Genomic DNA, 24,433 nt, shown 5'->3' on the forward strand with positions numbered 1-24,433 from the left:
TGTGAACAAACACCAGCTTTAAACACAACGAGGACAAATCAAATATATCTTTATGAATAGTTTTATAAACAGACCTCTGTATATAAAACTGTTGTGATTTTAGTTTTACATGTGCTAATATAATTATCATAATCTCGGATCAGACGAATCCCAACATTATTTATTATTTAAACTGTATTATTTGATGTATTTTATTTGATTGTTATTTCTTCTTTCTGTCTTCACGTCATAAATGAAGTTCACTTTAAACTCTCTTCTGTTAAACATTTATTTAGTCTTCACAGCTGATTTAAACAGTAATCACACTTATAATCAGGTTTAAAGTCAAGTTAACTGTATTTTTAAAAATCCACATTCATCTAAAAAAATGTCTGATATCCACTACTGTCATATAATATCTGGAGAAATTTAAATACAATAAAATATATATTATTTGACAAAGAAAAGTACCAGAATACACATTTTATACATGTTCTGCAAAGGTTTTCTAAACTCCCCAAATAAAATATTCTTATTGTCAGTTGTGTAATATCACTAAGTACTTATATTTTATCTGAAATACTTCATCTCAGAGGTAATACTGCACTTTGTACTGCTCTTTATTTATCTGATAACTTTAGTCTGAAGTTACAGATTCAGATTAATAGCAAATACAACAAACTAACACATTATTATAGATTAAACTGTATATAAAGTAATTAAAGTGATGAACAGATGAACGCATTGATCATGTTTTCTTTCTCACCTGCTGAAATAACTGAGCGTTCGTCATTTCTCCTCCTGAGTTCATGACGGAAAAAATGAAGAATTATCGACAAAAACACAAAAGTTATGACGAAATAAAACCTTCAGAACTTCCTCTGTGACGGAGAACAGAAGCTGAACTCCTTATTTTCACTGAAATATAACAAAACAAACAGATTGTTCTGTCGACGAGAGGAAGAACTCTCACTTCCTGTTTACATCACTTCTTCTTCGTTGGTGTCAGTTTGTGATTCGGACTCGCTGCTGCTGCCGCCACTCAGCGGTCACATCATGTACAACAGTTACTTCAGTAGAAGCAGTAAAAGTACTCCATTTAATAGTAACAGTAATAGTATTTTATATATTATATATATATATATTACAGTTAATGAGTTAACAAGGACACAAGGACATGAGGACACGAGGACACAAGGACATGAGGACACACATAACTAATAAATAACTAATAAAGACACAGTAGTCATCACTGTAGGTGTTTTCTCTCTGTAGCCTGTTACCTCTTTAACAAACTGCATTGAGTATTTATACAGTCTGTGGTATTTATACACAGTCTGTGGTATTTATACTGTGTTCTGTGTCCTGTTAATAAGCGTAGGACCGATTTCTACCGGCAGAATGCGTTTGTCATATTTATGAACTATTTGCCTCTGTATTTATATAAATGCAGATTGTGACGTCATTATTAAATAACTCAGAATATGATGATAGTTTCTCTTGAACACTGGAGTTATTGTATTCGGCTCCATGTTTCAGGTTAAACTTAAATGATGAAACTCATCAAACACTCAGGAATGATCCTCACGTGACTGAATGAAATGATCAATGATGTAAAAAGCTCTCTGACTTTAATTGTTTCCATAATAAAGTTATTGAGGGAAACATCAGATCATGAAAACACAAATCTTTCTAATAAATGTAGAAAGTTGTTTGTGGTCCTTTTGTTGTTCAGACTACAATGAACATTTATTTAAACCAGATGTTGAATCAGAAAACTAATCAAATATAAACTAGAGTTTAATCTGATCCGTCTTCACTGTTTACATGTTGAACAACATCTCATCAGTCCGATCGGCTGCAGCGTCCAATCACATGACTGATGAACAATGAGGGGGCGTGTCTTCTGTTAAAACACTTCCTGGGTGCATCTCAAGTCTCTTAATTGTCGTTTCCTCGCTCCTCGATCCTTGCTTGAACCGGAAGTTGTTTCTGCGCCACCATATTGACGGCCGTCCCAAAGCTCTAACGTAGCTCTGAGGAGCGAGGATGGAGGAGGGAGGAGGGAGGATGGACCTCGGAGGAGCCATGAGCGAGGACCCATGAGAACAGACTTCCAGGAAGTCGTGAAGCTTAAAAAGCCGGCGTGGTCCGCCGCCTCCGCCTCCTACTGACATCTGGGAAATTCAAACGAGATGGCGGAGAAGCAACACAAGTGTAAGTGCCAGTTATCTGATGTGGTTTTCAAATATAACGTTACACTAATGCAGCACGGACTTACGTTTATTCTATCTGCAACCCGTTCAATTGTGTCATAACAGCACTTTCTTGACGAGTGCGTTTTACAGCAAAGCGTATGTATCAGAATTCATACTAATGTATTAGTAGTTCTGTATATGTGAGTGAAATAATGTGCGCCTGTGTACTGACATGAAATGTCTCTCATTCAACAGGGACAGAAGAATCTACAAAATGACTGATCCAATGCAGATCCGAAAATGATCACCTCTTCACGGGGAAGAGGCATACAGCCAAGAAGGCCTGGGGGTGAGATAACAAACCTTCATCAGTTTAGACTACGCGGTGTCTGCATCAATAAACAATGCAATGTCACGCTTTCACCATTGTCCACGGGCCTACTCTGTGTCCTGTAATCATGGATGTAACTTGTTGGTCACCACACTCAGGCTCTTCCGCTCACTTTGCATGTGAGACTGGCCTGAATCAAATGGTATACTGTATGTGATAATAAGCTGAAGAATCCTCCCACTGGGACGGGGACAGATGGAGGGGAGGCCACGGCAGCTACTTGGACATGGTTTTCCCTCATGCATGAGGCCATCGGGAGGCGGCCCTCTATGGTGCCCCCAGTCCTGATGGACTCATGTGTGGGGGAAAAACAAGAGCCTGTGGCTGACGAGGCCCCCAGTGGTAGTGGCTCATCATCCTCTGGAGCTGGGGCAGCTACTTGTGGCCAGGCATGTGAGGAAGAGGATTCTGCACAGCCCGGCACAAGTAGCTGTACCACCAACGAGCAGGACGATGAGCCATCCACCTCTGCCTGTCCCCGGCCCAGAAAAAGACGGGCCACTCGGGGGGGACCCGATGGCCTTTTTAAAAGAGGAGGCCCAGAAGGAGGAAGAGCGTTTCCAAGCGACTCAGGCAAACAGCCAGATTTTTAAATTTATTTGAGGAGTTGGTAAAAAAAAAAAAAAAAACTTTTTATTTTTATTGAGGATTTATTTATTTTGTCATGTGGTGGCCAGTTTTGTGTTAAGGGTTTAATTCAATTTTGAGTTGTGTAAAAACATTTTGCTTTGGTGTCAAGTCAATGACGGTAGTTCCATAAGTCAAAGGTGTCTTTAAACATTCCTTTTCCAGAGTTCTCCAAGGACAGCTTTTCATTTCATGTATATATTTATACACCTTTACATTTATCAGCACAAACGGTAAAAGATGTGTTGAGCGAAATTGTAATGAAAATGCAGACTTTCCTAAACAGCTAAGGAGATGTTGGGAGCAAACGGGAATAATGAGAATGTGTATACAGTACACAAATGACTTTAATATATTTTAGAAGACAAATGCACAACACAAACTTAAAGGCAACTTAGAAATATCCATAACTAACTAAAAGAGGTGCTTCAAAGGCACACGGCTTATCATAAAGTGTGGTGTCCCAGGCCTTCATTTCCCCAAGTCTACAAATAATCGTGGTCCTGCAACTCCACAGGGTGCAGAGAGCTGCCCTGCCAGTTGGTCTCGCTGGCCGTGTCCGCCTCGTTCCCCCCTCACTGGACGTGGTGGAACCACACCAATGTCCCCGACATCCTCAGTTGGCTCAAGGATGTCCCCCGCTGTGAGGCAGATGTTGTGCGGCACTGCACAGGCAGTGATGACTTGGGGGACAAAGGCGTGGTCGACCTCCAGAGCCCTGAAGAACAGCGACCTCCACCGAGTCTTCAACATCCCAAAGGCCCGCTCTATGATGCAACGGGCCTTTACGTGATGCTGGTTGAAGCGGCTCTGCACCCTCCCTTGCAGCGGTTCTTTATACGGGGTGATGATGGCGACAGGTCTATTCATGCAGGGGTAGCCACCATCACCCAAAATAAAGTATCCTGTAGAGAATGTGAAAGTAATTACTATTTCTTTCAGTGATTGATGGTATTGATGTATTAAAAACTTGAATTAGACTTACCTGAGGGAGGATTCAGAGCCTCTCGGTAGATCCTGCTGTTCTTCAGGACTCTGGTGTCATGGACGGAGCCAGGATACCCCACAAAGGTGTTAATGAAGAGGCCCTTCCCATCACATACTGCTTGCAATTGTATGGATGGGAGGAGCTTTCTGTTGAGGTAATCCTGGCCATCCGGTCCTGGGGGGGGGGGTCTTTATGCGGACATGGCACCCACACACCTGGAGAACACTGGGCTGTTGGCCAGCTGTGCAAATGCGTTGCCAACCTCATCCAGTGCTCCAGCGGTGGGCAGTTTGATGACCTCCTGGCGAAGGGCAGCTGTTTTCTCCACTCCACTGTGCACCAGTCTGCAGACTTGGGGACATTAAAGGCCCGGGACACCACACTGTACGATAGGCCGTGTGCCAACCAGTAAACAGTGATCAGTACATGTACCTCATGTGACCAGCCCTTTACATTAAATTATTCTTATTTGTGCAACCACTCATAAAGCATTACAATTGAAGCAAGTATGATGCTTACCATTAAATACATGACAGCACGCTGTATTTGGGCTCTTCTGCGCCGTGAACGCTCCTGCTCTTCCAGCAGCATGTTGAATGTGGCTGTGCATAGCACCGAGGTAAGAGACATCTTTGTTGTATAGTGAAAATCTTTTGTCTGACACTTAAACAGGCCTCGTACCTTCTTCTTTCATTAACTTCATGAGTTACAGCTGGTGTATCAACACACCTAATGGTGTCTTACATGCAGCTGCAGAGTGAACTGTGTTACATGTGAAGGGTTAACTAGCACGAACACATATCTGATAGTATTGCTTTTCCTAAAGAGTTCATTGTCTGCAATCCAGGAAATATGTATTAATGTCGTCTTGTCAGTTGATATGAGGTCACTTTTGTTGAAGAAATAACATTTTTTTGTCTTTATTTATTTCATATTACTTTATTATTAATACGGCAATATGATTCAAACGGGTGTTGCATTGTTCATTTTAAGGATGGCTTTTTACTGTTTGGGCGAATGAACTCTTCATCGATACACTTTATTTCGGTCTGTAATAAATGATGGAGATATAATCAAAGTGACTTTGGCAGGTGGTGGAGGCTATTGCTTGTGTGTGAATGTAGCGGTCAGTTATTCAGGCTTTCTGCTAGAAGTCTCCACGGGTTAGAGCTACATGCTTTGAGCTGAAATAACACTGGAAGAAAGCCTTCAAGGGAAACTTCTCCCGTGTGTGCTGTCAGCAGCTCCGGCTGTGCCGCCGTCATCAGAAACAGACGTCGCTTCACGTGATGCAACTGAGGAAAGGACGTCTCATGTCTCTTAAAACATATCTCCTCGTTCCTCTCTCCTCGCATGGTTTCCTCCATGCATCCCTGGTGGGAGGGACTAAGACGCAAGGAAAGGACGCAAGTGAGGGAAACGGGGATGACATTAAGAGACTTGGAATGTACAAAATACAAACCAGTTTTATTTGGTTTATACAATAAAAACATTAAAGGTTACAGAAACAGATGATGCAAAAAGTAAAGAAAATAAAAGATAAAATGTCAAAAACCTCAAAAGTTCAGATCACCAATAAGCCATGAAGTGCTTTGAACAGCTAGTCATGTCACATATCACATCCAGTCTTCCCCCCACCCTGGACCCTTTCCAGTTTGCATACCGTGCCAAGCGGTCCACAGAGGATGCAATCTGCTCTGCTCTCCACCCAGCCCTCACCCATCTGGACTCATATGTGAGAATGCTGTGTAGTCTCTTGCATGCGACAGTTCTGTTGAAGTGATGATGAAGGATGCTCCGTGGACACTGTTCTTGCTGGTATAATAAAGTTTATTACAAACAAGCAACACATGCCATTACGGACGTCTAGATCGTCCGGAGGTCTCAAGTCGAATCCGAAAAGTCCCTCCTTCTAGGGCGCTCGCTTCATCTTTATATAGGGTACATGTCATGTTTACATCTGGGCGGAACGCAAGAGAATGTATGTGGCCTCCTCATTCTACACATCCACCCTTCTGCCCCTGGTCTCCTGCACATCTGGTTTTCATCTAAGACAAATACACTTGGGGTCTTCGCTGTACTGTGTAAGACCTGAAAATATACCACAGCTGTTCATAGACTTTAGTTCAGCATTCAACACCATAATCCCACAAAAACTCATCTGCAAACTTAACCAGCTGGGGCTCAACACCTCGCTGTGTAACTGGCTGCTGGACTTCCTCAGTGAGAGGCCACAAGCAGTACGTGTCGGCAACAACACCTCGAGCAGCATCACACTGAGCACAGGGGCCCCTCAAGGCTGTGTGCTCAGTCCACTGCTCTTCACCTTGCTGACACACGACTGCACCACAACCTACAGCACCAATCACATGGTCAAGTTTGCAGACGACACAACTCTGGTAGGTCTCATCACCAACGACGATGAGACCTACTATAGCAGGGGTCGGGAACCTTTTTGACTCAGAGAGCCATGAAAGCAAAATATTTGGAAATTTATTTCAGTGAGAGCCATATAATATATTTTAAGACTGAATTCAACTAAATGTGAGTATAATAAGCCTCTGAATTTATTGTTTTAAATAATGTTGTTGTAATACTCACAATTAATGCGACTTCTGCCGCTTTACATTCGACCGTTTCATCGATGCAATTTTGTCATTGCAAATTAAGCACACCGCAGAACCTGCTCTCTCCACAAAGGCAAATTCTTCAGTCCATTCGTCCTGAAATGTACGATACTCCTCATCCTTTTTTCTTTTCGCCATCTTCTTCGTCGAAGGGTTAGCTTTGAGCTAACGACCGAGAACACTGAGTCAAAAGGGGGCGTTTACCTGTTTACCCAGCAACGGCCAACGTCAGCTATTATCATCCAATAAAAATAATGGACAATTGCTCCTGCAGCCAACTGCAGCCCTGAACAGGACATGAGCAGTGGAAAATCGATGGATGGATTAAAACAAGTGATAATATTTTATGTTTTATCTGAAAAGCCGAAATCTGCGAGCCAGATGCAATCATCAAAAGAGCCACACCTGGCTCGCGAGCCATAGGTTCCCGACCCCTGCACTATAGGAAGGAAGTCAGCCTTCTGACCACGTGGTGCAGAGACAACAACCTCCTTCTGAATAACAGCAAGACCAAGGAGGTTATTGTTGACTTCCGGAGAGGCCACACTCAACACCCACCACTGACCATCAATGGTGCTGATATAGAGAGAGTGAGCAGCACCACATTCCTGGGGGTGGACATCAGTGAGGACCTCTCGTGGACAGCCAACACAACATCACTGGCAAAGAAAGCCCAGAGGCGCCTCTACTTTCTCCGCAAACTGAAGAAGGCAAGAACACCACCCATCATGTGCACCTTTTACCGAGGCACCATTGAGAGCATCCTGACAAACTGTATCACTGTGTGGGGCGGAAGCTGCACTGACTACAACAGGAAAGCCCTGCAGCGCATAGCGAACACAGCTGGAAGGATCATTGGTGCCTCACTCCCCTCACTCCCCTCCCTGCAGGATATATACGACACTCGCCTCACCCGCAAAGTGACCATGATTGTGTGCGACTCCAGCCACCCCTCACACAGTCTCTTCAGCCTCCTGCCCTCTGGGGGAAGATACCGGAGCCTCCGTGCTCGCACCACCAGACTCTCAAACAGCTTCGTCCACCAGGCTGTTAGGAAGCTGAACTCTCTGAACTCTCTCCCTCCTCTCTTTAAGACTCCCCATGTCCAACTGCTGCTAAATACAGATTGATAGTTTTTTTTGTTTTTTTCTCTTATTATATATATATTGTCTAAATGTTTTTTTAATCTATTGCACTGTATTCACTTTATATGTTTATATGTTTATATGTTGGACTAGAGAGAAACGTCTTTTCAACTCCCCTGTATGTCCAGTACATTGTGGAATTGACAATAAAGCGAACTTTGAACTTTGAAGCCTCGTCACAAATCACACATGAACACATGAATGAAGATCAGTGAAACATGATCATCATTACATGAACACATTTTATTCACTGATGTACCAACTCACATCAGCTGTGTGTGATCCTGTACACACTGAACTATCTGGTCAGCAGAGAGGAGGTTCCTCTAGCAGGAGGAGACTCTCCCTCCTCCAGAGAACACAGAGACACTGAGGAACCAGAACTGAACCTGAACCCAAAGCCAGGATAAAGAGGTTCAGTGAATGTGGTGTTGAAGGTGTGGATGTGGATCAGTGTGTCAGAGGAGACTCTGTAGAAGGACAGAGAGCCAGCAGGACAGTCCACATACACTGCTACTCTACCAGAGGAGGAGGAGGAGGAGGAGGTGGATGTTATCATCTTATTGTGACAGACATAGTAACCATCATCATCACCATCATCATCACACCACAGACTCCAGGACTGATCATTCTCTCCAAACACACAGTCTTTACTGTCTCCTCTCCTCCTGATTCCTCTGTAACTCACTGATATATAAACACTTCCTCTCCACTCGACCTCCCAGTAACAGCGACCAGTCAGACCAGTTCTACACAGCAGCTTAACACTGACATCAAACCTGTCTGGATGATCAGGATATGACTGAACCTCCTCCACACGTGTCACCTCCCTGTTGTTGTCAGACAGTTTGAGTTTTCTGTTCACTGTGTTTGTGTCGAGTGTGAGTTCACAGGAATCTGATGGAGAGAACAAGACACAATACAGCTGCAGTTATTAATCTATCATGTGTTTGATGATGACATCAGAGATGTGAATGAGTGATGTCACAGTTTGAAGATGCTTTGTTTCCATGAATCAAACTCAAAGCACACTTACACTTCCTCAGACCTGGTCTGGACCATCGGACTCCAGCAGGCTCCACCCTGAAAGGAGGAGGGGGGTCAGAGCAGCATGGAGACATGGACATTACATCGCTCTCACACACAGAGCTTTGTTATTCATGTTCACATGGAGCACTTATTATTCATCAGCTCATATCCTTTGACTTCACTGGAGCTTCTTCTGATTGGCCCATGACGACAGCTCATTATGTTCACTTATTCATGATGTATTATTATCAGTATTATATTGACCATCATCCATTTCACACTCAGTTTCCTCTACAGTCAGTCAGTGAATCACATGTTTAAACCTGCATCTATTGATTTCTTTGTCCACTTGTGGTTCAGTGAAAACAAGCTGTGAACACAACATGTGACATCTTATCAGCTTATAAAGTAGTTGTGTCTAACATGATATCAACAGCTGCTTCCACATCCAGCAGTTACACATCAACATGATGACTCATCAGGAGTCTTTGTGTTTGTGTCTCCTGATGAATGGAAGTCCACTACTCTCTCTCTTGTAGCTCTGTGTTTGGTCTCCAGCACCTCCTGAGGGAAACATCTGTCTCTTTAGCTGCTAAATGCTCCACTATGTTCACCAGCTCGTCTCTAACTGAGTCTGTCTGCTGTTTGCTGCTGAGCAGGTAGTGAACAGTGGCTTCATCACAGCTTGTTGGATGAAAACAGCTGCTGCTGGAAACACTGAGACTCAACCAAACAGGAAATGTGCTGCAGAACCAAAACTAGGAGCTAAAAGAGGCTAAAAAGCTGTGTAGAGCTGCAGAGATGGAGACAGTTCTCTGTGGGTTCATCACCACCACACGACTCTTCACCATCACACGGAGTCAGCTGATCCGTTGTCAATACAGAAGTATTGATTGTTGGATGTTTTGGTCCTGACAAGCGACCTCTTGTGTTTGTGTAATAATGACTGTTGTCTCTCAGAAGTAAAGGAGGAAGTATCCTGAAATCACGACAGCGCCACAAACCCTCTGATGGAGGAGGTCGGGGGGGATGGTTGGATGTACAAAGCTGTTCACATCCCGTCTCCTAGCAACAGTCATCACTGGTTTCTATTATCTGTAATCTGGGGGTGAAAATATTACAGTTCAAGTCCGTCTGCAGCCACAGAGCACTGCCTGTGTCCCCCTAGAACTTTGGTCCAGTCCTCAATAAACCTCTTTGGGCTCTGACACACCATGTCCACAACCAGCTGTTGGTTCTTCACTGAGCGTCTGTGGCCGACTGTCACCTGTAGTTTCAACAAGTCGACTCTTATCAGCCAGGGAACTGGCTCTCAGTGCAAAACAAACCACAACCAGGTAAAGCTGAACTCCTTTAAAACAGGAAAACATTCCTATTGTGATGATTCATCAAGACGCTTTAAACAGATTGTTTCTGTCTGTTTGTCTTCTCACAATAATGTCTGGACTAAAGGGCAACACACACGAGCATCAAAACATCAACTATTGTTTGATATGAGCCCACAAACCTGCAGCGTGACGACGTTGACTCATGTCAACCCACCATGATGCCCGTCAGCGTGTCAGGATACACCACTGTCCTATTTTCTAATGTTGAAACAAGACAACGCTCCAGAAAAACAACAGTTTCATCACCTTCCCTCCCTGTTTGGGCTCATCCTGGCTACTGTTCCCTGACTACTTCTGTCTGTATTGATGGTCTGATGTGGGACACAAACAGTTTGATGAGTCTCTGGTAGTTTGAGGTCAGCTTGGTGTGTCAGGGTCATATTAACCAGGCTGACAGTGTGACAGAGAAAAAGTCTCCAGCTCTACTTCCTCCATCAGACTGATTGTCTGTGGCTGCAGCAGGCCTCTTCATACCTGAGAGTTTCCAGTCTCCAGTGTGGATCCTTCAGTCCATCAGACAGCAGGTTCACTCCTGAGTCTCCTGGGTGATTGTAGCTCAGGTCCAGCTCTCTCAGATGGGAGGGGTTGGAGCTCAGAGCTGAGACCAGAGAAGCACAGCCTTCCTCTGTGATCAGACAGCCTGACAGGCTGCAAACACACAAAACAACACACATGTCACATGATCTGAGGGAACTGTGAGGGCTGGAAGGTTTATGTTTATTACTGTCATCACAAATCTGTTTGTGTGTAAACTTTAAACTTAGTACTTAGTCCAAGAAAAAGTAATTCACAGGGTCACCTGAGAGTCTCCAGTGTACAATGTGGACTCTTTAGTCCTCCAGACAGCATCTTCACTCCTGAATCCTGCAGGTTGTTGTTACTCAGGTCCATCTCTCTCAGACTAGAGGACTGGGAGCTGAGAACTGAGGACAGAGCTTCACAGCTTCTCTCTGAGAGGTTACAGTCACTCAGTCTGAAGAGACAATGATGAAGAAGAAATAAACAATAAGTAGAAAAGACAGCAGCTTATTTAAGTTATGATATATGAATCTAACTCTCTCTGTACTTACAGAGCTTTGTTGGAGGCTTTGACCACTGGCAGCAGCCTCAGAAGAGCCTCCTCTGAAGCAGAGTATTTCTTCAGGTCAAACACGTCCAGATCTTTTTCTGATGACAGTAAGATGAAGACCAGAGCTGACCACTGAGCAGGAGACAGTTCATCTGTGGAGAGACGTCCTGACCTCAGGGTCTGTTGGATCTCCTCCACTAGAGAACCATCATTCAGTTCATTCAGACAGTGGAACAGATTGATGCTTTTCTCTGGAGACACATCCTCACTGATCTTCTTCTTGATGTACTGGACTGTTTCCTGATTGGTCTGTGAGCTACTTCCTGTCTGTGTCAAAAGACCTCGTAGGAGAGTCTGATTGGTCTCCAGAGAAAGACCCAGGAGGAAGCGCAGGAACAAGTCCAGGTGTCCATTTGGACTCTGTAAGGCCTTGTCCACAGCACTCTGGTAGAGATGTGTTAGTTCAGGTTTGTCTCTAAAGACTTTAGACAACCGGGAGGTTGTTGGTTCTTCTGACAGCAGATTGATTCCAGAGTTGATGAAGGTCAGATGGACGTGAAGAGCAGCCAGAAACTCCTGAACACTCAGATGGACGAAGCAGAACACCTTGTCCTGGTACAGTCCTCTCTCCTCTCTAAAGACCTGTGTGAACACTCCTGAGTACACTGAGGCTGCTCTGATATCGATGCCACACTCTGTCAGGTCGGATTCATAGAAGATCAGGTTGCCTTTCTGCAGCTGATCAAAAGCCAGTTTTCCCAGAGACTCAGTCATCTTCCTGCTCTCTGGACTCCAGTGTGGATCTGTCTCAGCTCCTCCATCATACTTGACCTTCTTCAGTTTGGACTGAACCACCAGGAAGTGGATGTACATCTCAGTCAGGGTCTTGGGCAGCTCTCCTCCCTCTCTGGTCTTCAACACATCCTCCAGAACTCCAGCAGTGATCCAGCAGAAGACTGGGATGTGGCACATGATGTGGAGGCTTCGTGAGGTCTTGATGTGGGAGATGATCCTGCTGGCCTGCTCCTCATCTCTGAATCTCTTCCTGAAGTACTCCTCCTTCTGTGGGTCAGTGAACCCTCTGACCTCTGTCACCATGTCGACACACTCAGGAGGGATCTGATTGGCTGCTGCAGGTCGTGTGGTTATCCAGAGGCGAGCAGAGGGAAGCAGTTTCCCCCTGAAGAGGTTTGTCAGCAGCACATCCACTGAGGTGGACTCTGTAACATCAGTCAGGACCTCATTGTGGTGGAAGTCCAGAGGAAGTCGACACTCATCCAGACCGTCAAAGATGAACAGAACCAGGAACTCTTCAAACCTGCAGATTCCTGCTTCTTTGGTTTCACTGAAGAAGTGATGAACAAGTTCCACCAAGCTGAACTGTTTCTCTTTCAGCACATTCAGCTCTCTGAAAGTGAATGGAAATGTGAACTGTATGTCCTGGTTTTCTTTGTCTTCAGCCCAGTCCAGAGTGAACTTCTGTGTTAAGACTGTTTTCCCAATGCCAGCCACTCCCTTTGTCATCACTGTTCTGATTGGTTCCTCTCTTCCAGGTGAGGCTTTAAAGAGGTCTTCTTGTCTGATGGTTGTTTCTGGTCTGTGTGGTTTCCTGGATGCTGTTTCAATCTGTCTGACCTCATGTTCCTCATTGACCTCTGCAGTCCCTCCCTCTGTGATGTAGAGCTCTGTGTAGATCTGAGTCAGAAGGGTTGGCTTTCCTGCTTTAGCGATCCCCTCAAACACACACTGGAACTTCTTCTTCAGGTTAGATTTGAGTTCACGCTGACAAACTGCAGCAGGAAGTCCTGAATGACTTCCTGAATAAAAACAAAGAACATCAATGAATAAATTATTAGACAAATATGTCAACATATCTGAATACATGTTGGTCCATCTCTTGAGACGTTCGTAAACGTCCCATTTATCCAGCATGTTAAATCTTTAGAGAAATCCTCTTACTGCTCTGCAGACAGTCAGCCAGCTCCTCCTGCTTCATTCTCCTCAGGAGGTTTACTGTGATCTTCACAAATGCCTCTCTGCTGCTCCTCCTCTGCTCTTCATCCTCACCGTCCAACACCTCCTCATCCTCCCTCTGACTCTCTAAGCATTCTGGGTAATCTGAACTCACAACCTTCTGGATCTTCTTCAGCTCGTTCTTCACAAAAGTGACGATGTTCTCCTCCAGCAGCTGGAACAGAATATTCTATGAATGACACAAACTAAAACCATGGAACCAAACATCAGATCCATGTTGGACAGACTGACGATCCACTGGTCTACAAAGTGCAGCATGGAGATGATTGTGAACACAATAGATGTAACAGTAGTTGTACATGTACAGACCATAAATATGGAGTCCAGGTGTGTTTGATGCTGCTGGGCAGACTGACCTCTGGGAACCTCTGAGCTCTCCTGGTCCTCTCTGTGGAGGAATCATGAAGAATCAGCTCACATTGTGTTTGTACCATTAACACAAATACAACAATCAGTTAAAGATGTTGTGTTCTGTCATGATTAGTGCTGGGCAACGATAAAAAATTTGAATCGCGATTAATCGCATGATTTTTGCCAATTATCACGACAATGTTGACTTTTTTATGATCACAGAATGTTGGACTAGCTCTGAGGAATGCACCTCTTATTGAGTCATGCTGTGATTCACAGAAATGTTCTCAGTCGTTCCTCTCTGGATCGGCTGCTTCTCCTGCTTTGAATATCTTAGTTGTATTTGCAGACCCACTAATCTTACTGTTGATCTTTCATTATGGAACAATATGACAGAGTTCTTATTCTTGGTGATTTTCATATCCATGTTTGCTGCTCCTCTTCCTCGTTTACCTCTGACTTTATCAAACTCTTAGATTCTTTTAGTTTGAGACAGTTTGTGAATCAACCGAGGCATGACAGAGGACTCACCTTAGACCTTGTGCTCTGGGTTGGTTTCTGTGTGGATGATGTGAATCTAAGTGATCACAAGGCAGTGCTTATCCAGGTTCCACTCCTCTCTCCTGATCACAAACCCCCACAATGCTTCACTCCCGCACCTAAACTTCTGCTTTCACTGAATCACGCACGACTTTTAACACCAATGAACAACTTGGCCTCTCCACAGAGGAGCTCCTCGGTACGTCTCACAGTTCCTGCACAAACATTTTAGATTCCAAAGCTCCATTCAGATGTAAGAAGTTGAATCCTTCTTCTCTCTCATGGTTTAATGAAGATGAGAGGAACTTAGAGAACGCAGGAAGGCAGAACCAAAGTGGAAACAAGATAAACTCAGTGGGTCCGTTGCATCTCTAGAACATCTAATGTCGACCGATCAGCAAACGATTAAAGAAGCAAAGAACTCATATTTCTACAATCTGGTCACTAAACAGAGTCACAATCCTCTTTAGAACCATAAACTCTGATCTTAGCCAACAAGTTGATTCAACACCAGAGATGTGAGGAGTTTATAAATCATTTCAAAATAAAATCCTGGAGATTCTGCAGCATTTTAATACTGACCTTGTTGAGCCTGATGTTGACTCCTGTTTACCTTCACCACTAACCCACTTTAGTGAAATCTCTCTGTCAACCTGGAGAGAGTCACTCATGCTTAAAGATGTTACAGCTCGTCTTGAAAGCCTTGAACGACCTGGCTCCTTCTTTTATCTGATCTGATGATTCCTTATGAGCTGCTGCCTGAGATCTTCAGGCAGAGCCTTTGTGATAATCTTCCCTGTGCTCGTACTCTTCTACTGTGACTTAGCTTGTGTGCTTCAATGTATAACACACTGAAAATAGAGACTTTTTGGCCCTGTAATTATTACCTCGATTATTTTTGTAAATTTCACAAGAAATTATCATTTCAGTGCTTTTACTTTAAAATATCACCTTTTATTTAATGTGTTACTTGGTGTTTCTTTGTAATTATGTATCCTCATTTTTATAATTAAATTGTAATCATTCACACCAAGTAATATCTACTAAACTACTGTATTGAATGCACTACCTGACACAACAAAGTAAATTGTACTTGGGTAATACGAGTGAAACCTGGCAACCTATAGCGTGTCTCAGGGGGTGGACAACCCCTAACCCTAACCTGGACAAAGACGGCAGAGTTTCACCTGAGGAGAGGAACTTCATGGACGGGAGCCAGTGGGGTAGGTTATATGTTTAATGTTCTACGTTGCTGTTGAGCCTTCGGTCAAGTCTGTGTTTGAGTCGTGAACACTGAAGAGTAGTGAACTGGTCAGTTTAGCGTGCTAGCTAGTTAGGCTATCGTGCTAGCTAACTTGGGGCAGCATTACAGACATGGCTCACGCGCTACATTTTGTGGCTGTTTTTGGTGGTTTTGGTCACGATGTTACAGGGTTCTCCCTTGAAAAGTTGTTGGCCTGGGGACACGTTGCTCGACCAGCTGCGCTCCGTCCGCGTGGGGGGAGGGGAGGGCCAAATTACTTCGGTTAAGTCAGTGGTTCTCAAACTGTGGGGCGCGCCCCTCTAGTGGGGCGCAGCGGTATTGCAGGTGGGGCGCAGGGGGAAATGCAGAATGTTTTTATTTCAAGAACTGTATTCATACCTGCAAACTTGTCGCTTTTCGGCGAAATTCGCCGTTTTGAATCAAAATATATCATCGTGTAGATCCGTAGAGCTTTTGTTTTTTTGTTGGGGGGGGGGGCAACTGGCCAGCCAGCGTTTCTCAGATTGGAGTGAGACGAGGAGAAAAGGTGATGTCGTGATCTTCACAATAAAACAACACTGATGTGACGTGTGGAGTCTTGGCCAATCAGCGTTCAGATGTCTACAGCGTCTTTCCCTCCGTTACAGTTTAAGTTCCGTTATGTTCCGTTACCGTTCAGACTTGCTGGGTTAAGTTAACGTCCACTGCATGCGGAACTTTATCGACTGTTAATGTTCGTCATTATCACGATTTAGGAGGAAAAAACGTAACGTGATGAAACATGCAGCCCCCCCTCCCTCCTCCCGTGTTCCGGTTCAGTTCACGAGGTCACTCGTGAACGTTAAACCGGAACACCGGCGCATCTGGTTGCAGGTTGTTTGTTTTAACTCAAAGTAGAATGAGATGATGATGATGAGGTCAAAGAGCTTCATGAAGAGGAGGCTGTCTGTAGCGCAGCTTGACGCAGGGCTGAGCTGTGAGTGGAGGTGGGCCTGGATAAAGGTGGAGGTGGGCCTGGATAAAGGTGGAGGTGGGCCTGGATAAAGGTGGAGGTGGGCCTGGATAAAGGTGGAGCTGGGCCTGGATAAAGGTGGAGGTGGGCTTGAATAAAGGTGGAGCTGGGTCTGGATAAAGGTGGAGGTGGGCTTGGATAAAGGTGGAGGTGGGCCTGGATAAAGGTGGAGGTGGGCCTGGATAAAGGTGGAGGTAGGCCTGGATAAAGGTGGAGCTGGGCCTGGATAAAGGTGGAGGTGGGCTTGAATAAAGGTGGAGGTGGGTCTGGATAAAGGTGGAGGTGGGTCTGGATAAAGGTGGAGCTGGGCCTGGATAAAGGTGGAGCTGGGTCTGGATAAATGTGGAGGTGGGCCTGGATAAAGGTGGAGGTGGGTCTGGATAAAGGTGGAGCTGGGCCTGGATAAAGGTGGAGCTGGGCCTGGATAAAGGTGGAGGTGGGCCTGGATAAAGGTGGAGCTGGGCCTGGATAAAGGTGGAGGTGGGTCTGGATAAAGGTGGAGCTGGGTCTGGATAAAGGTGGAGCTGGGCCTGGATAAAGGTGGAGCTGGGCCTGGATAAAGGTGGAGGTGGGCCTGGATAAAGGTGGAGCTGGGCCTGGATAAAGGTGGAGGTGGGCCTGGATAAAGGTGGAGGTGGGCCTGGATAAAGGTGGAGGTGGGTCTGGATAAAGGTGGAGGTGGGTCTGGATAAAGGTGGAGCTGGGCCTGGATAAAGGTGGAGCTGGGCCTGGATAAAGGTGGAGGTGGGCCTGGATAAAGGTGGAGCTGGGCCTGGATAAAGGTGGAGCTGGGCCTGGATAAAGGTGGAGGTGGGCCTGGATAAAGGTGGAGCTGGGCCTGGATAAAGGTGGAGCTGGGCCTGGATAAAGGTGGAGGTGGGTCTGGATAAAGGTGGAGCTGGGTCTGGATAAAGGTGGAGCTGGGTCTGGATAAAGGTGGAGCTGGGCCTGGATAAAGGTGGAGGTCTAAACAGACGTGAGTACAGCTTCCTGCTGTCACAGTGTTTTAAATGCGTTGATGAGGCAGGTATGCTACATGCAGCCTCTGCTCCATGAGATGAACTACAGCAACAAGGGCTCACATGTCCTCTCATCACACTGTTCACTGTGATGACCACAGCCAGTGGACCAACAGTCCCAACAGTCCCACTGCAGCTATTATTATTATCACAGCTGTTATTTTACTTTTAGAATGCTACATTTTAAAGCTCATATTTAAAATAAAATGCTGCTGGTATGTGTGACACATATCTGCACTCATTTTGTTTAGTTTTTCACAGGTTGCAGTTTATTGTTATTATCTTAGAAAGATATTCACAATAAGCTATTTTTTGCCAAATATTAGTTATTTCTTGCACAGATTGAACTTTATTTGCATTGTTCTAACAAAGTGATGCACATTGTGTTTGTTTTTGTCTGATGGAGCGATCTGGTTTACTTGAAAGTAATTACAATTTTCTTTATTCTATTATTTGAAAAAGCACAGACGGAGGAGTCACAAAATGTTATTTCAATAAAAGTTCAACATGGAGCATTTTGTTACAGTTTTGTTGGGGCGGTGGGGCATGAACATTATCCTTCCTCCAAAGTGGGGCGCGACAGAAAGAGTTTGAGAACCACTGAGTTAAGTGAAGCTCACTTCTGCCACACAGGTGCTTTGCTGTGCTGAGTCAGCACACAGCGCGCTCTCTCACATCCTCAAGTGCAGCCGAGGTCGAATGAGGGAAATGTTACAAGACGGGGAGTCATAGCTGAGCAGCAACAAGCACACTCTGGTCCTGTGCTGACACATATCCCATGTGTGGTGGAGTTAGTGACTTTAGAGCGAGTCTAATACACTTAACAATATTTTGTCACTATCATATTCTGACATATTTTTACAGTAACTTATATTTCTGTCATCAGGTTTAAACTGGTCTCTTATGTCTCTATCCAGTGCGGTGTCCTTGATGATGAAGGCTTTGGGCATGAAACAAGGTGCCAGTACTGTGTTGAGTTAGTGTCTCATATCAACATGACCAGGCCTGCTGTGTATCTCAGTATGAACCTCATGGTGACTTGTTCATGTGCTGGTTTTTTGTGTGGGGATAAAACATGCTATCGATATGAAGACTGAAGCCAAATCCAGATTTAATGTTCATGTTTTAACATAATTCTCTATATATTTCACAGGATATTAAAGGACGTTGACTCTCAGCAAGTTGACATCAACAGTTGACGCAAAGTAAACTCAACTTAGTGCTGTTATAGTTTAACTCGACATATACATTTGAAGTCGTAGTTTGTGTTGCTGCATTATACTGGGAGGACTACTGCATTCATTGTTTTAGGTACCTCATCTTGATCATGTTGTTTTATTGTCTTTTGTTTCAGATCAATGAGGAGTTCAGAAGAATAACCACAGTTCATCTGGAGCGAACCTTCTTGTCAAAATTGGACAATTGCACGACCAACTTTCTGGAGATACTTGGGACAAAGGGCGGAGCTGCAGGAACCAAGACCCATGCTGGATTCACCCAGCCTGGTAAAGTTTAGATATCATATATTAACATTATATAAAATGATGTTGGGCTCATATACACTGAGAATAGATACATAATGACGCATTTGAACACATTCAATAGTTTCCTCCACTATTGTCCTTTTTTGAGAACACATCAGACTCGATGACGTAAAAATGAACATTAGTAAATTTGAATTTCAAAGAAGTCATTGAATCATGAAGATCCATGGAAATGCAACACAGAAAGGCTTCACTCCTGACGATGTGTTCGTCGTCATGGAGGGAAGAGAGGTTCTTGATGACTGTCAAAGTGTGGCAAAGGCCCGCCTTCTGCTCATGGGCTTCATCTGTGTATCTAAGTGTTGTCAAGCAATACCCATCGTATCAAATTAAAAGCGTTTGTTAAATGACTAAACGTTTGTGTCCTTAAATTTCTTATTGGCAGCACTGATTTAGAAATGTTTTGTCTGGCAATGCCAACCAGATTCTATATGTTGGTATTTGTGTGTCTGTCAGCAGTGACCTCTTTCACCAGTTAACAAGTAAAGCTGCTGCAGTTTAAAGATGTTGTGTAGAAGCCTGATGTTAAGACGATTTCATTAAATAACAGTAGCCCAGTTTAAAAAATGCAACATTCATATTTGAACAGTTGTGTAGAGAAGTAGTAGATAAAAGATATATTGTGTAAATATTACTTAATATTTCTCAATAGAAAAAGTAAAGTAAAGCTAGTTAAATATACATGAAACACTGAATTGATTTTACTGGAGTTTTGTAATTAGATGCAAAGGTAGCCTGAGTAAAGATTACTATCAAAGGCTCAGTACATTTTATGTCTAAGGAAGAAATATTCAAGTAAAATTTACTTGAATATTTTGGAAAAAAATCAATTCTTACTCGTAAGTAAACTTAACTTGAGAATTCCTACCCCCCCACCCTTGTGCACTGGTCCTTTATAAGATGTAGAAACCTGCACACGGGGCTCTTCATCCCTCAGACTGCACACAGGAGCTCAGTGGGATGACTGAACCTTCTCTGCACAGAGAATAAATACTCCAAAGACAAACCTTCTCTCCTCACATTTCCTTATTTCAGTATTATAGCCCTCACTCGTACCATCATATAGTTCTACACCACACCGTACTAACGGGCCTTTGCTGTCCGGCCCCTCAGCTGTGGAACTCTCTTCCTGCTAATCTAAGGCCGGAACGTTCAGGTTCCTCTTTAAACCTCTTCTGAAGACTCACTTTTACTGTTTGACTCATTTTACATCTGACGCATTTTATTTATTTAAATCTTATTTTACTGTTTGATTGTGTTTCTTATTTGCTTTCACGTTTTATTGTGAAGCACTTTGTCACTTTATTTTGAAAAGTGCTATTTAAATAACGTCATCATCATCATCATCATCATCATCATCATCAGTATGAAATTCTCACCTTTGACCAACAGAGTGGCGTCCATCTTTGAAGTTAATAGGCTGATCCATAGACCGGTCACTCTTCATGGACACACAGCTGGGTTCAGGTTCAGGTCCAGGTTTACGTCTACGTTTACGTTTAGGTCCAGGTCCAGGTCCAGGTTGTTCCAGCTTCCTCCTGATAGAAACACCAGATACATTCAGTGATGTAATAAACCTACTGTACTCTGTGTATTAGTATTCTGGTAGTTTTAGGAGACGTTTAGTATGAAATCAATGTTTCATGTAGAAATGTTTCAGTGTTGATGTTGAAGCTGTATTCAGTGCAGCAAAGACAGGAAGTGATGCAGTGAGGTGACCATGATGGTTGAAGAGTAATGCTGTCCAATCAGGATGAAGAGAGGAACCATGTGGTGACCTTCTGACATCATCATCATCACCACCATCACCATCATCATCACCACCACCATCATCACCATCATCATCATCACCATCATCATCACCATCACCACCATCATCATCATCATCATCATCATGATCAACATCAGTTTGAAATCCTCACCTTTGACCAACAGAGTGGCGTCCATCTTTGAAGTCTAGGATGACCCATAGACTGGTCACTCTTCATGGACACACAGCTGGGTCCAGGACCAGATTTAGGTTCATGTTCAGGTCCAGGTTCAGGTCCAGGTCCAGGTCCAGGACAGTGTGGTCCCTGATGGCTCCTGGTCACATGTGTAGAACAGAGTCAGTGAATGAAAGACTTTGAGTCATGGACAGGTAGAGATGGTCATCTCACCTCTGAGCTTTGGTGTGGCTGGTCTTAGAGGGAGGGACTCCCTCCTCTCTGTCCTCACACTGATTCATAGCAGAGTCCACACCTTCACACAAACACAACAACATTATTTCTCTTCATCATGACAAACACACACAGCTCATTCACCTCAATACTAAAGACACTCATGGGACAGTTTCCATGTTGTTGTCACTCTGAGCTGCAGAGTCCTCTCTAAGAGATGACGTTCACAATGCTCTTCAGTCTGTTGGCTTGTTTGAAGACGAGAGGAAGACTCTTCATCTGGCTTTTTATTGGCCTTTCTTTGGGGATGACGTCACTTTTCACTTCTAGTTGACTGACTTTGAAAAGCTCTTCAACGTTTGAAATGTTCCTCTGTTTCCACGTCTACTACATCCAGTCAGAGCAGGAAGCAGCTCGTCCAATAATCCAAAATCAGTCATGTGACCTTGTTAGCTGCTGCTGAATTCACATCACTTTGTACCTTCATGTGTAGAGGAACCAGTGAGAGCAGAGCTGAAAGCATCCGTCCACTCATTGATCAGCACATCAGCACTCATTCCTCCTTCACATCAACGTCCTGATTCTCTGTGATGGAGTCACACTGATGTCTCCTCTCAATGAGGCTGTTAGTGGAGCTGTCGCCCTCTGGTGGCTCACAGGGAAACCGGCACCTTGAACTGACTCATTTCACCGTTTACCGTAAAACACCATCATTATTTGTTGGGTTGATGTTCTTATAAAACGGTTTAATATCAGCTGAACAGCTTCTTTGTGCAGACAGACGCTTACACACATAAAATGAGTTTCTGTCTAAACGTCACTGAGCAGTAAAAGCTTCATTTATTTGAGGATCATCACGTTTGTGCGTCAACATGAAGTTAAAGAGGAAGCTGCTTCCTCCAGATCGTCACTAATTATTTTAGAACAGTCACATCAAACTGAATTCACCTTTTTAAATAATCAGAGTCGCTTACTAACCTTTAGAAGCGGAGAAGAAGAAGCTGCGACATCATGAGCTCCAGAAGTGAAAGTAAAGAGGAAACAGGGAGGGAGGGGCCGTCACGCAAGGAGAGAGGAAACGAGATAAGAGCTGTGTCTCAATTCAGGCTCTGCATCCTTCGGAGGCTGCATTCGGATTTGGATTTCTGCTTTTTTGCTGTATTGACCACTGTGTCGTATTGAACCGAACCGAGAATTTTGTGAAACGTTACACCCCTAATATATATATATTATATATACTATTACTATATATACACTATAGTGTATATATAGTAATAGTATATATAATATATATACCATAGTGTATATATTATATACACTATGGTATAGAAAAGGTTAATATATTTAATAAATTCATCATGTTTTCATTGTAAAATCTTATTATTACATGAAAGCAGTAAAAACTACAATATTTACCTCTGAGATGTAAGTATAAGTAGCAGCATAAACCTGAAATACTTCACTTAAGTACAATGACCAGGAAATAGTATTTAAGTACAGTACTTGAGTAAATGTACTTTGTTACTGATACAATATGAACTAAGGTGCGTCCTGCTTTAGTATCTTGCGTGTGTAACTTTAATATGTGTGAACATGTTGATAATAATAATTAAAGAAATATGAATCATTTTCACATCACTGAGTTTATTATCATCACGTGAAGTCAAAGGAAGATGATTCATGTTCATGAGTCCAAAGCATTTATATTTCATATTTAACATCCAAAATATGTCACGATTAATCACGTCTCATGTTTCCTCCATGCTGAGCATTCGTTTCTCCCACTGGACTTGAATGCAGCATCTCAGCATGACAGTTTTAGAGTGTTGAGAGGTTTGTTTGTTGGTGTGAGTCAGGACCAGGATCAGGATCGGGACCAGGATCAGGACCAGGACCAGGTCAGCTCTTCTCTGCAGGTTTGCAGAAGGAGCCCAGCTGTTTGGTGTTGACGTCCCTCAGCTGGTCCAGCTGTCTCTGTCCTCTGCGGAACAGATACTCGATGTGCATCACGTCCGTCTTCTTGATGCGAGCGTTCTCTCGGAACTCGTCGCGGATCCGCGGGACGAAGCCCGGTTTGTCCCGACCGGCCCGCAGGAAGTGGCGGTACAGAACCAGGACCTGCTTCTGCAGCTTGCTGTGCCGCGCCATCCGGACCAACTCGGACCCCGATCAGAACCGGGTAGACGGGAAGCTGGAGTGTCTTCACAACTAGAGGTTGCTGTGAACTCTGACTGTGTGGACGTGAAGGGGAAAGTTCAGCACATCACAGAGGACCCTGAACGCACCACGACGCTCCGATTTGTCTCCTCTCTGGTGAGTTTTAGGGCTCCGATCCTCGCTCTCCTCTGTCAGGTGTCTCTGAGGTGAGGGGGTGAACGGGGCGCTCTGATTGGCTGAGAGAGTCTGAGGTTTCCAGGTGTTGAACAGATGTTGAGTGAATGGAGAGAGGAACAGCTGTTAGACTGTAGGAGTAAAACACACCGAGTTTAGATGATGGGACAACTACCTGTCCATCAATACGTCAACACGTCAGTACGTCTATTATCAGGATGTGCTAATTGTGTGACAAACATACAGGTGGAATACTAGCTTATGTATTAGTACTACAGTAGTTAAAGTAGTAGTAGTACTGGTAGTAGTTGTAAGACAAACATACAGGTGGAATACTAGCTTATGTATTAGTACTACAGTAGTTAAAGTAATATAAACAACAGTATTAGTATGAGCTAGTATTAGCTGCAGATAAACGGACCACTATGTGTTTTAAATGAAGTTAAGAACGAACAGAAACTGTTAGCTTGCTGCTAACGTGTCAATAAAACACAAACACATCATTCATGTTAGTTAAACTGGAGATAAACCAGTAACACAGTTAAACCAGTTAGCTTAACTTACCTGTTCAAACTGTGCTTTCAGACATGATTTACTGCTTCAACCCGTGTCCGCTGGTTAAATATATTATAGTTAATCAACAGAACTACAACCAGTACTTCATTAGTAGCTGTGCTAGCTGATGCTAACCGTCTCTGTGTGACCTTACTACGAGTTACAACACGACTGTGAAGCCAGAAGACTACAAAAGACTACAAC

At 43.9% G+C, this 24,433-nt stretch overlaps 2 protein-coding genes and 1 long non-coding RNA gene across 6 annotated transcripts; 1 reads left to right on the forward strand and 2 right to left on the reverse strand.

Moving 5' to 3' along the window:
* The first annotated feature begins 1,979 nt into the window (after nt 1–1,979).
* On the forward strand, nt 1,980–19,539 carry LOC142939284 (uncharacterized). Its single transcript, XR_012949943.1, has 3 exons — nt 1,980–2,196; nt 2,433–2,526; nt 18,995–19,539. It is a non-coding gene; the product is annotated as an uncharacterized LOC142939284 (long non-coding RNA).
* LOC142939282 (protein NLRC3-like) lies at nt 5,619–22,379 on the reverse strand. Of its 3 annotated transcripts, none has more exons than XM_076082554.1 (11): nt 22,322–22,379; nt 21,344–21,425; nt 21,107–21,269; nt 20,564–20,722; nt 13,785–13,863; nt 13,401–13,629; nt 11,443–13,258; nt 11,172–11,345; nt 10,847–11,020; nt 8,992–9,038; nt 5,619–8,852 (listed from the first exon to the last, which is right to left on the reverse strand). In XM_076082554.1, exons 4-11 carry the CDS (start codon nt 20,629–20,631, stop codon nt 8,254–8,256), a joined length of 3,186 nt encoding a protein of 1,061 aa, XP_075938669.1. In that variant the 5' UTR covers nt 20,632–20,722; nt 21,107–21,269; nt 21,344–21,425; nt 22,322–22,379; the 3' UTR covers nt 5,619–8,253. The 3 variants fall into 3 exon arrangements, with proteins under 3 accessions (XP_075938669.1, XP_075938670.1, XP_075938671.1); XM_076082555.1 differs by lacking the exon at nt 22,322–22,379 and adding an exon at nt 21,825–22,308; XM_076082556.1 differs by lacking the exons at nt 20,564–20,722; nt 21,107–21,269; nt 21,344–21,425; nt 22,322–22,379 and adding an exon at nt 14,358–15,968.
* Nucleotides 22,380–22,967: 588 nt separating this feature from the next.
* Nucleotides 22,968–24,398, reverse strand: sdhaf1 (succinate dehydrogenase complex assembly factor 1). Of its 2 annotated transcripts, none has more exons than XM_076082487.1 (2): nt 24,239–24,398; nt 22,968–23,805 (listed from the first exon to the last, which is right to left on the reverse strand). In XM_076082487.1, exon 2 carries the CDS (start codon nt 23,489–23,491, stop codon nt 23,243–23,245), a length of 249 nt encoding a protein of 82 aa, XP_075938602.1. In that variant the 5' UTR covers nt 23,492–23,805; nt 24,239–24,398; the 3' UTR covers nt 22,968–23,242. The 2 variants fall into 2 exon arrangements, with proteins under 2 accessions (XP_075938602.1, XP_075938603.1); XM_076082488.1 differs by having other exon boundaries at nt 22,968–23,746; nt 24,239–24,393.
* Between the last annotated feature and the right edge of the window lie 35 nt (nt 24,399–24,433).

The sequence above is a fragment of the Anarhichas minor genome, unplaced genomic scaffold, assembly GCF_050575085.1.
Source record: "Anarhichas minor isolate MPS153535 unplaced genomic scaffold, ASM5057508v1 ptg000095l, whole genome shotgun sequence".
Taxonomy (NCBI): domain Eukaryota; kingdom Metazoa; phylum Chordata; class Actinopteri; order Perciformes; family Anarhichadidae; genus Anarhichas; species Anarhichas minor.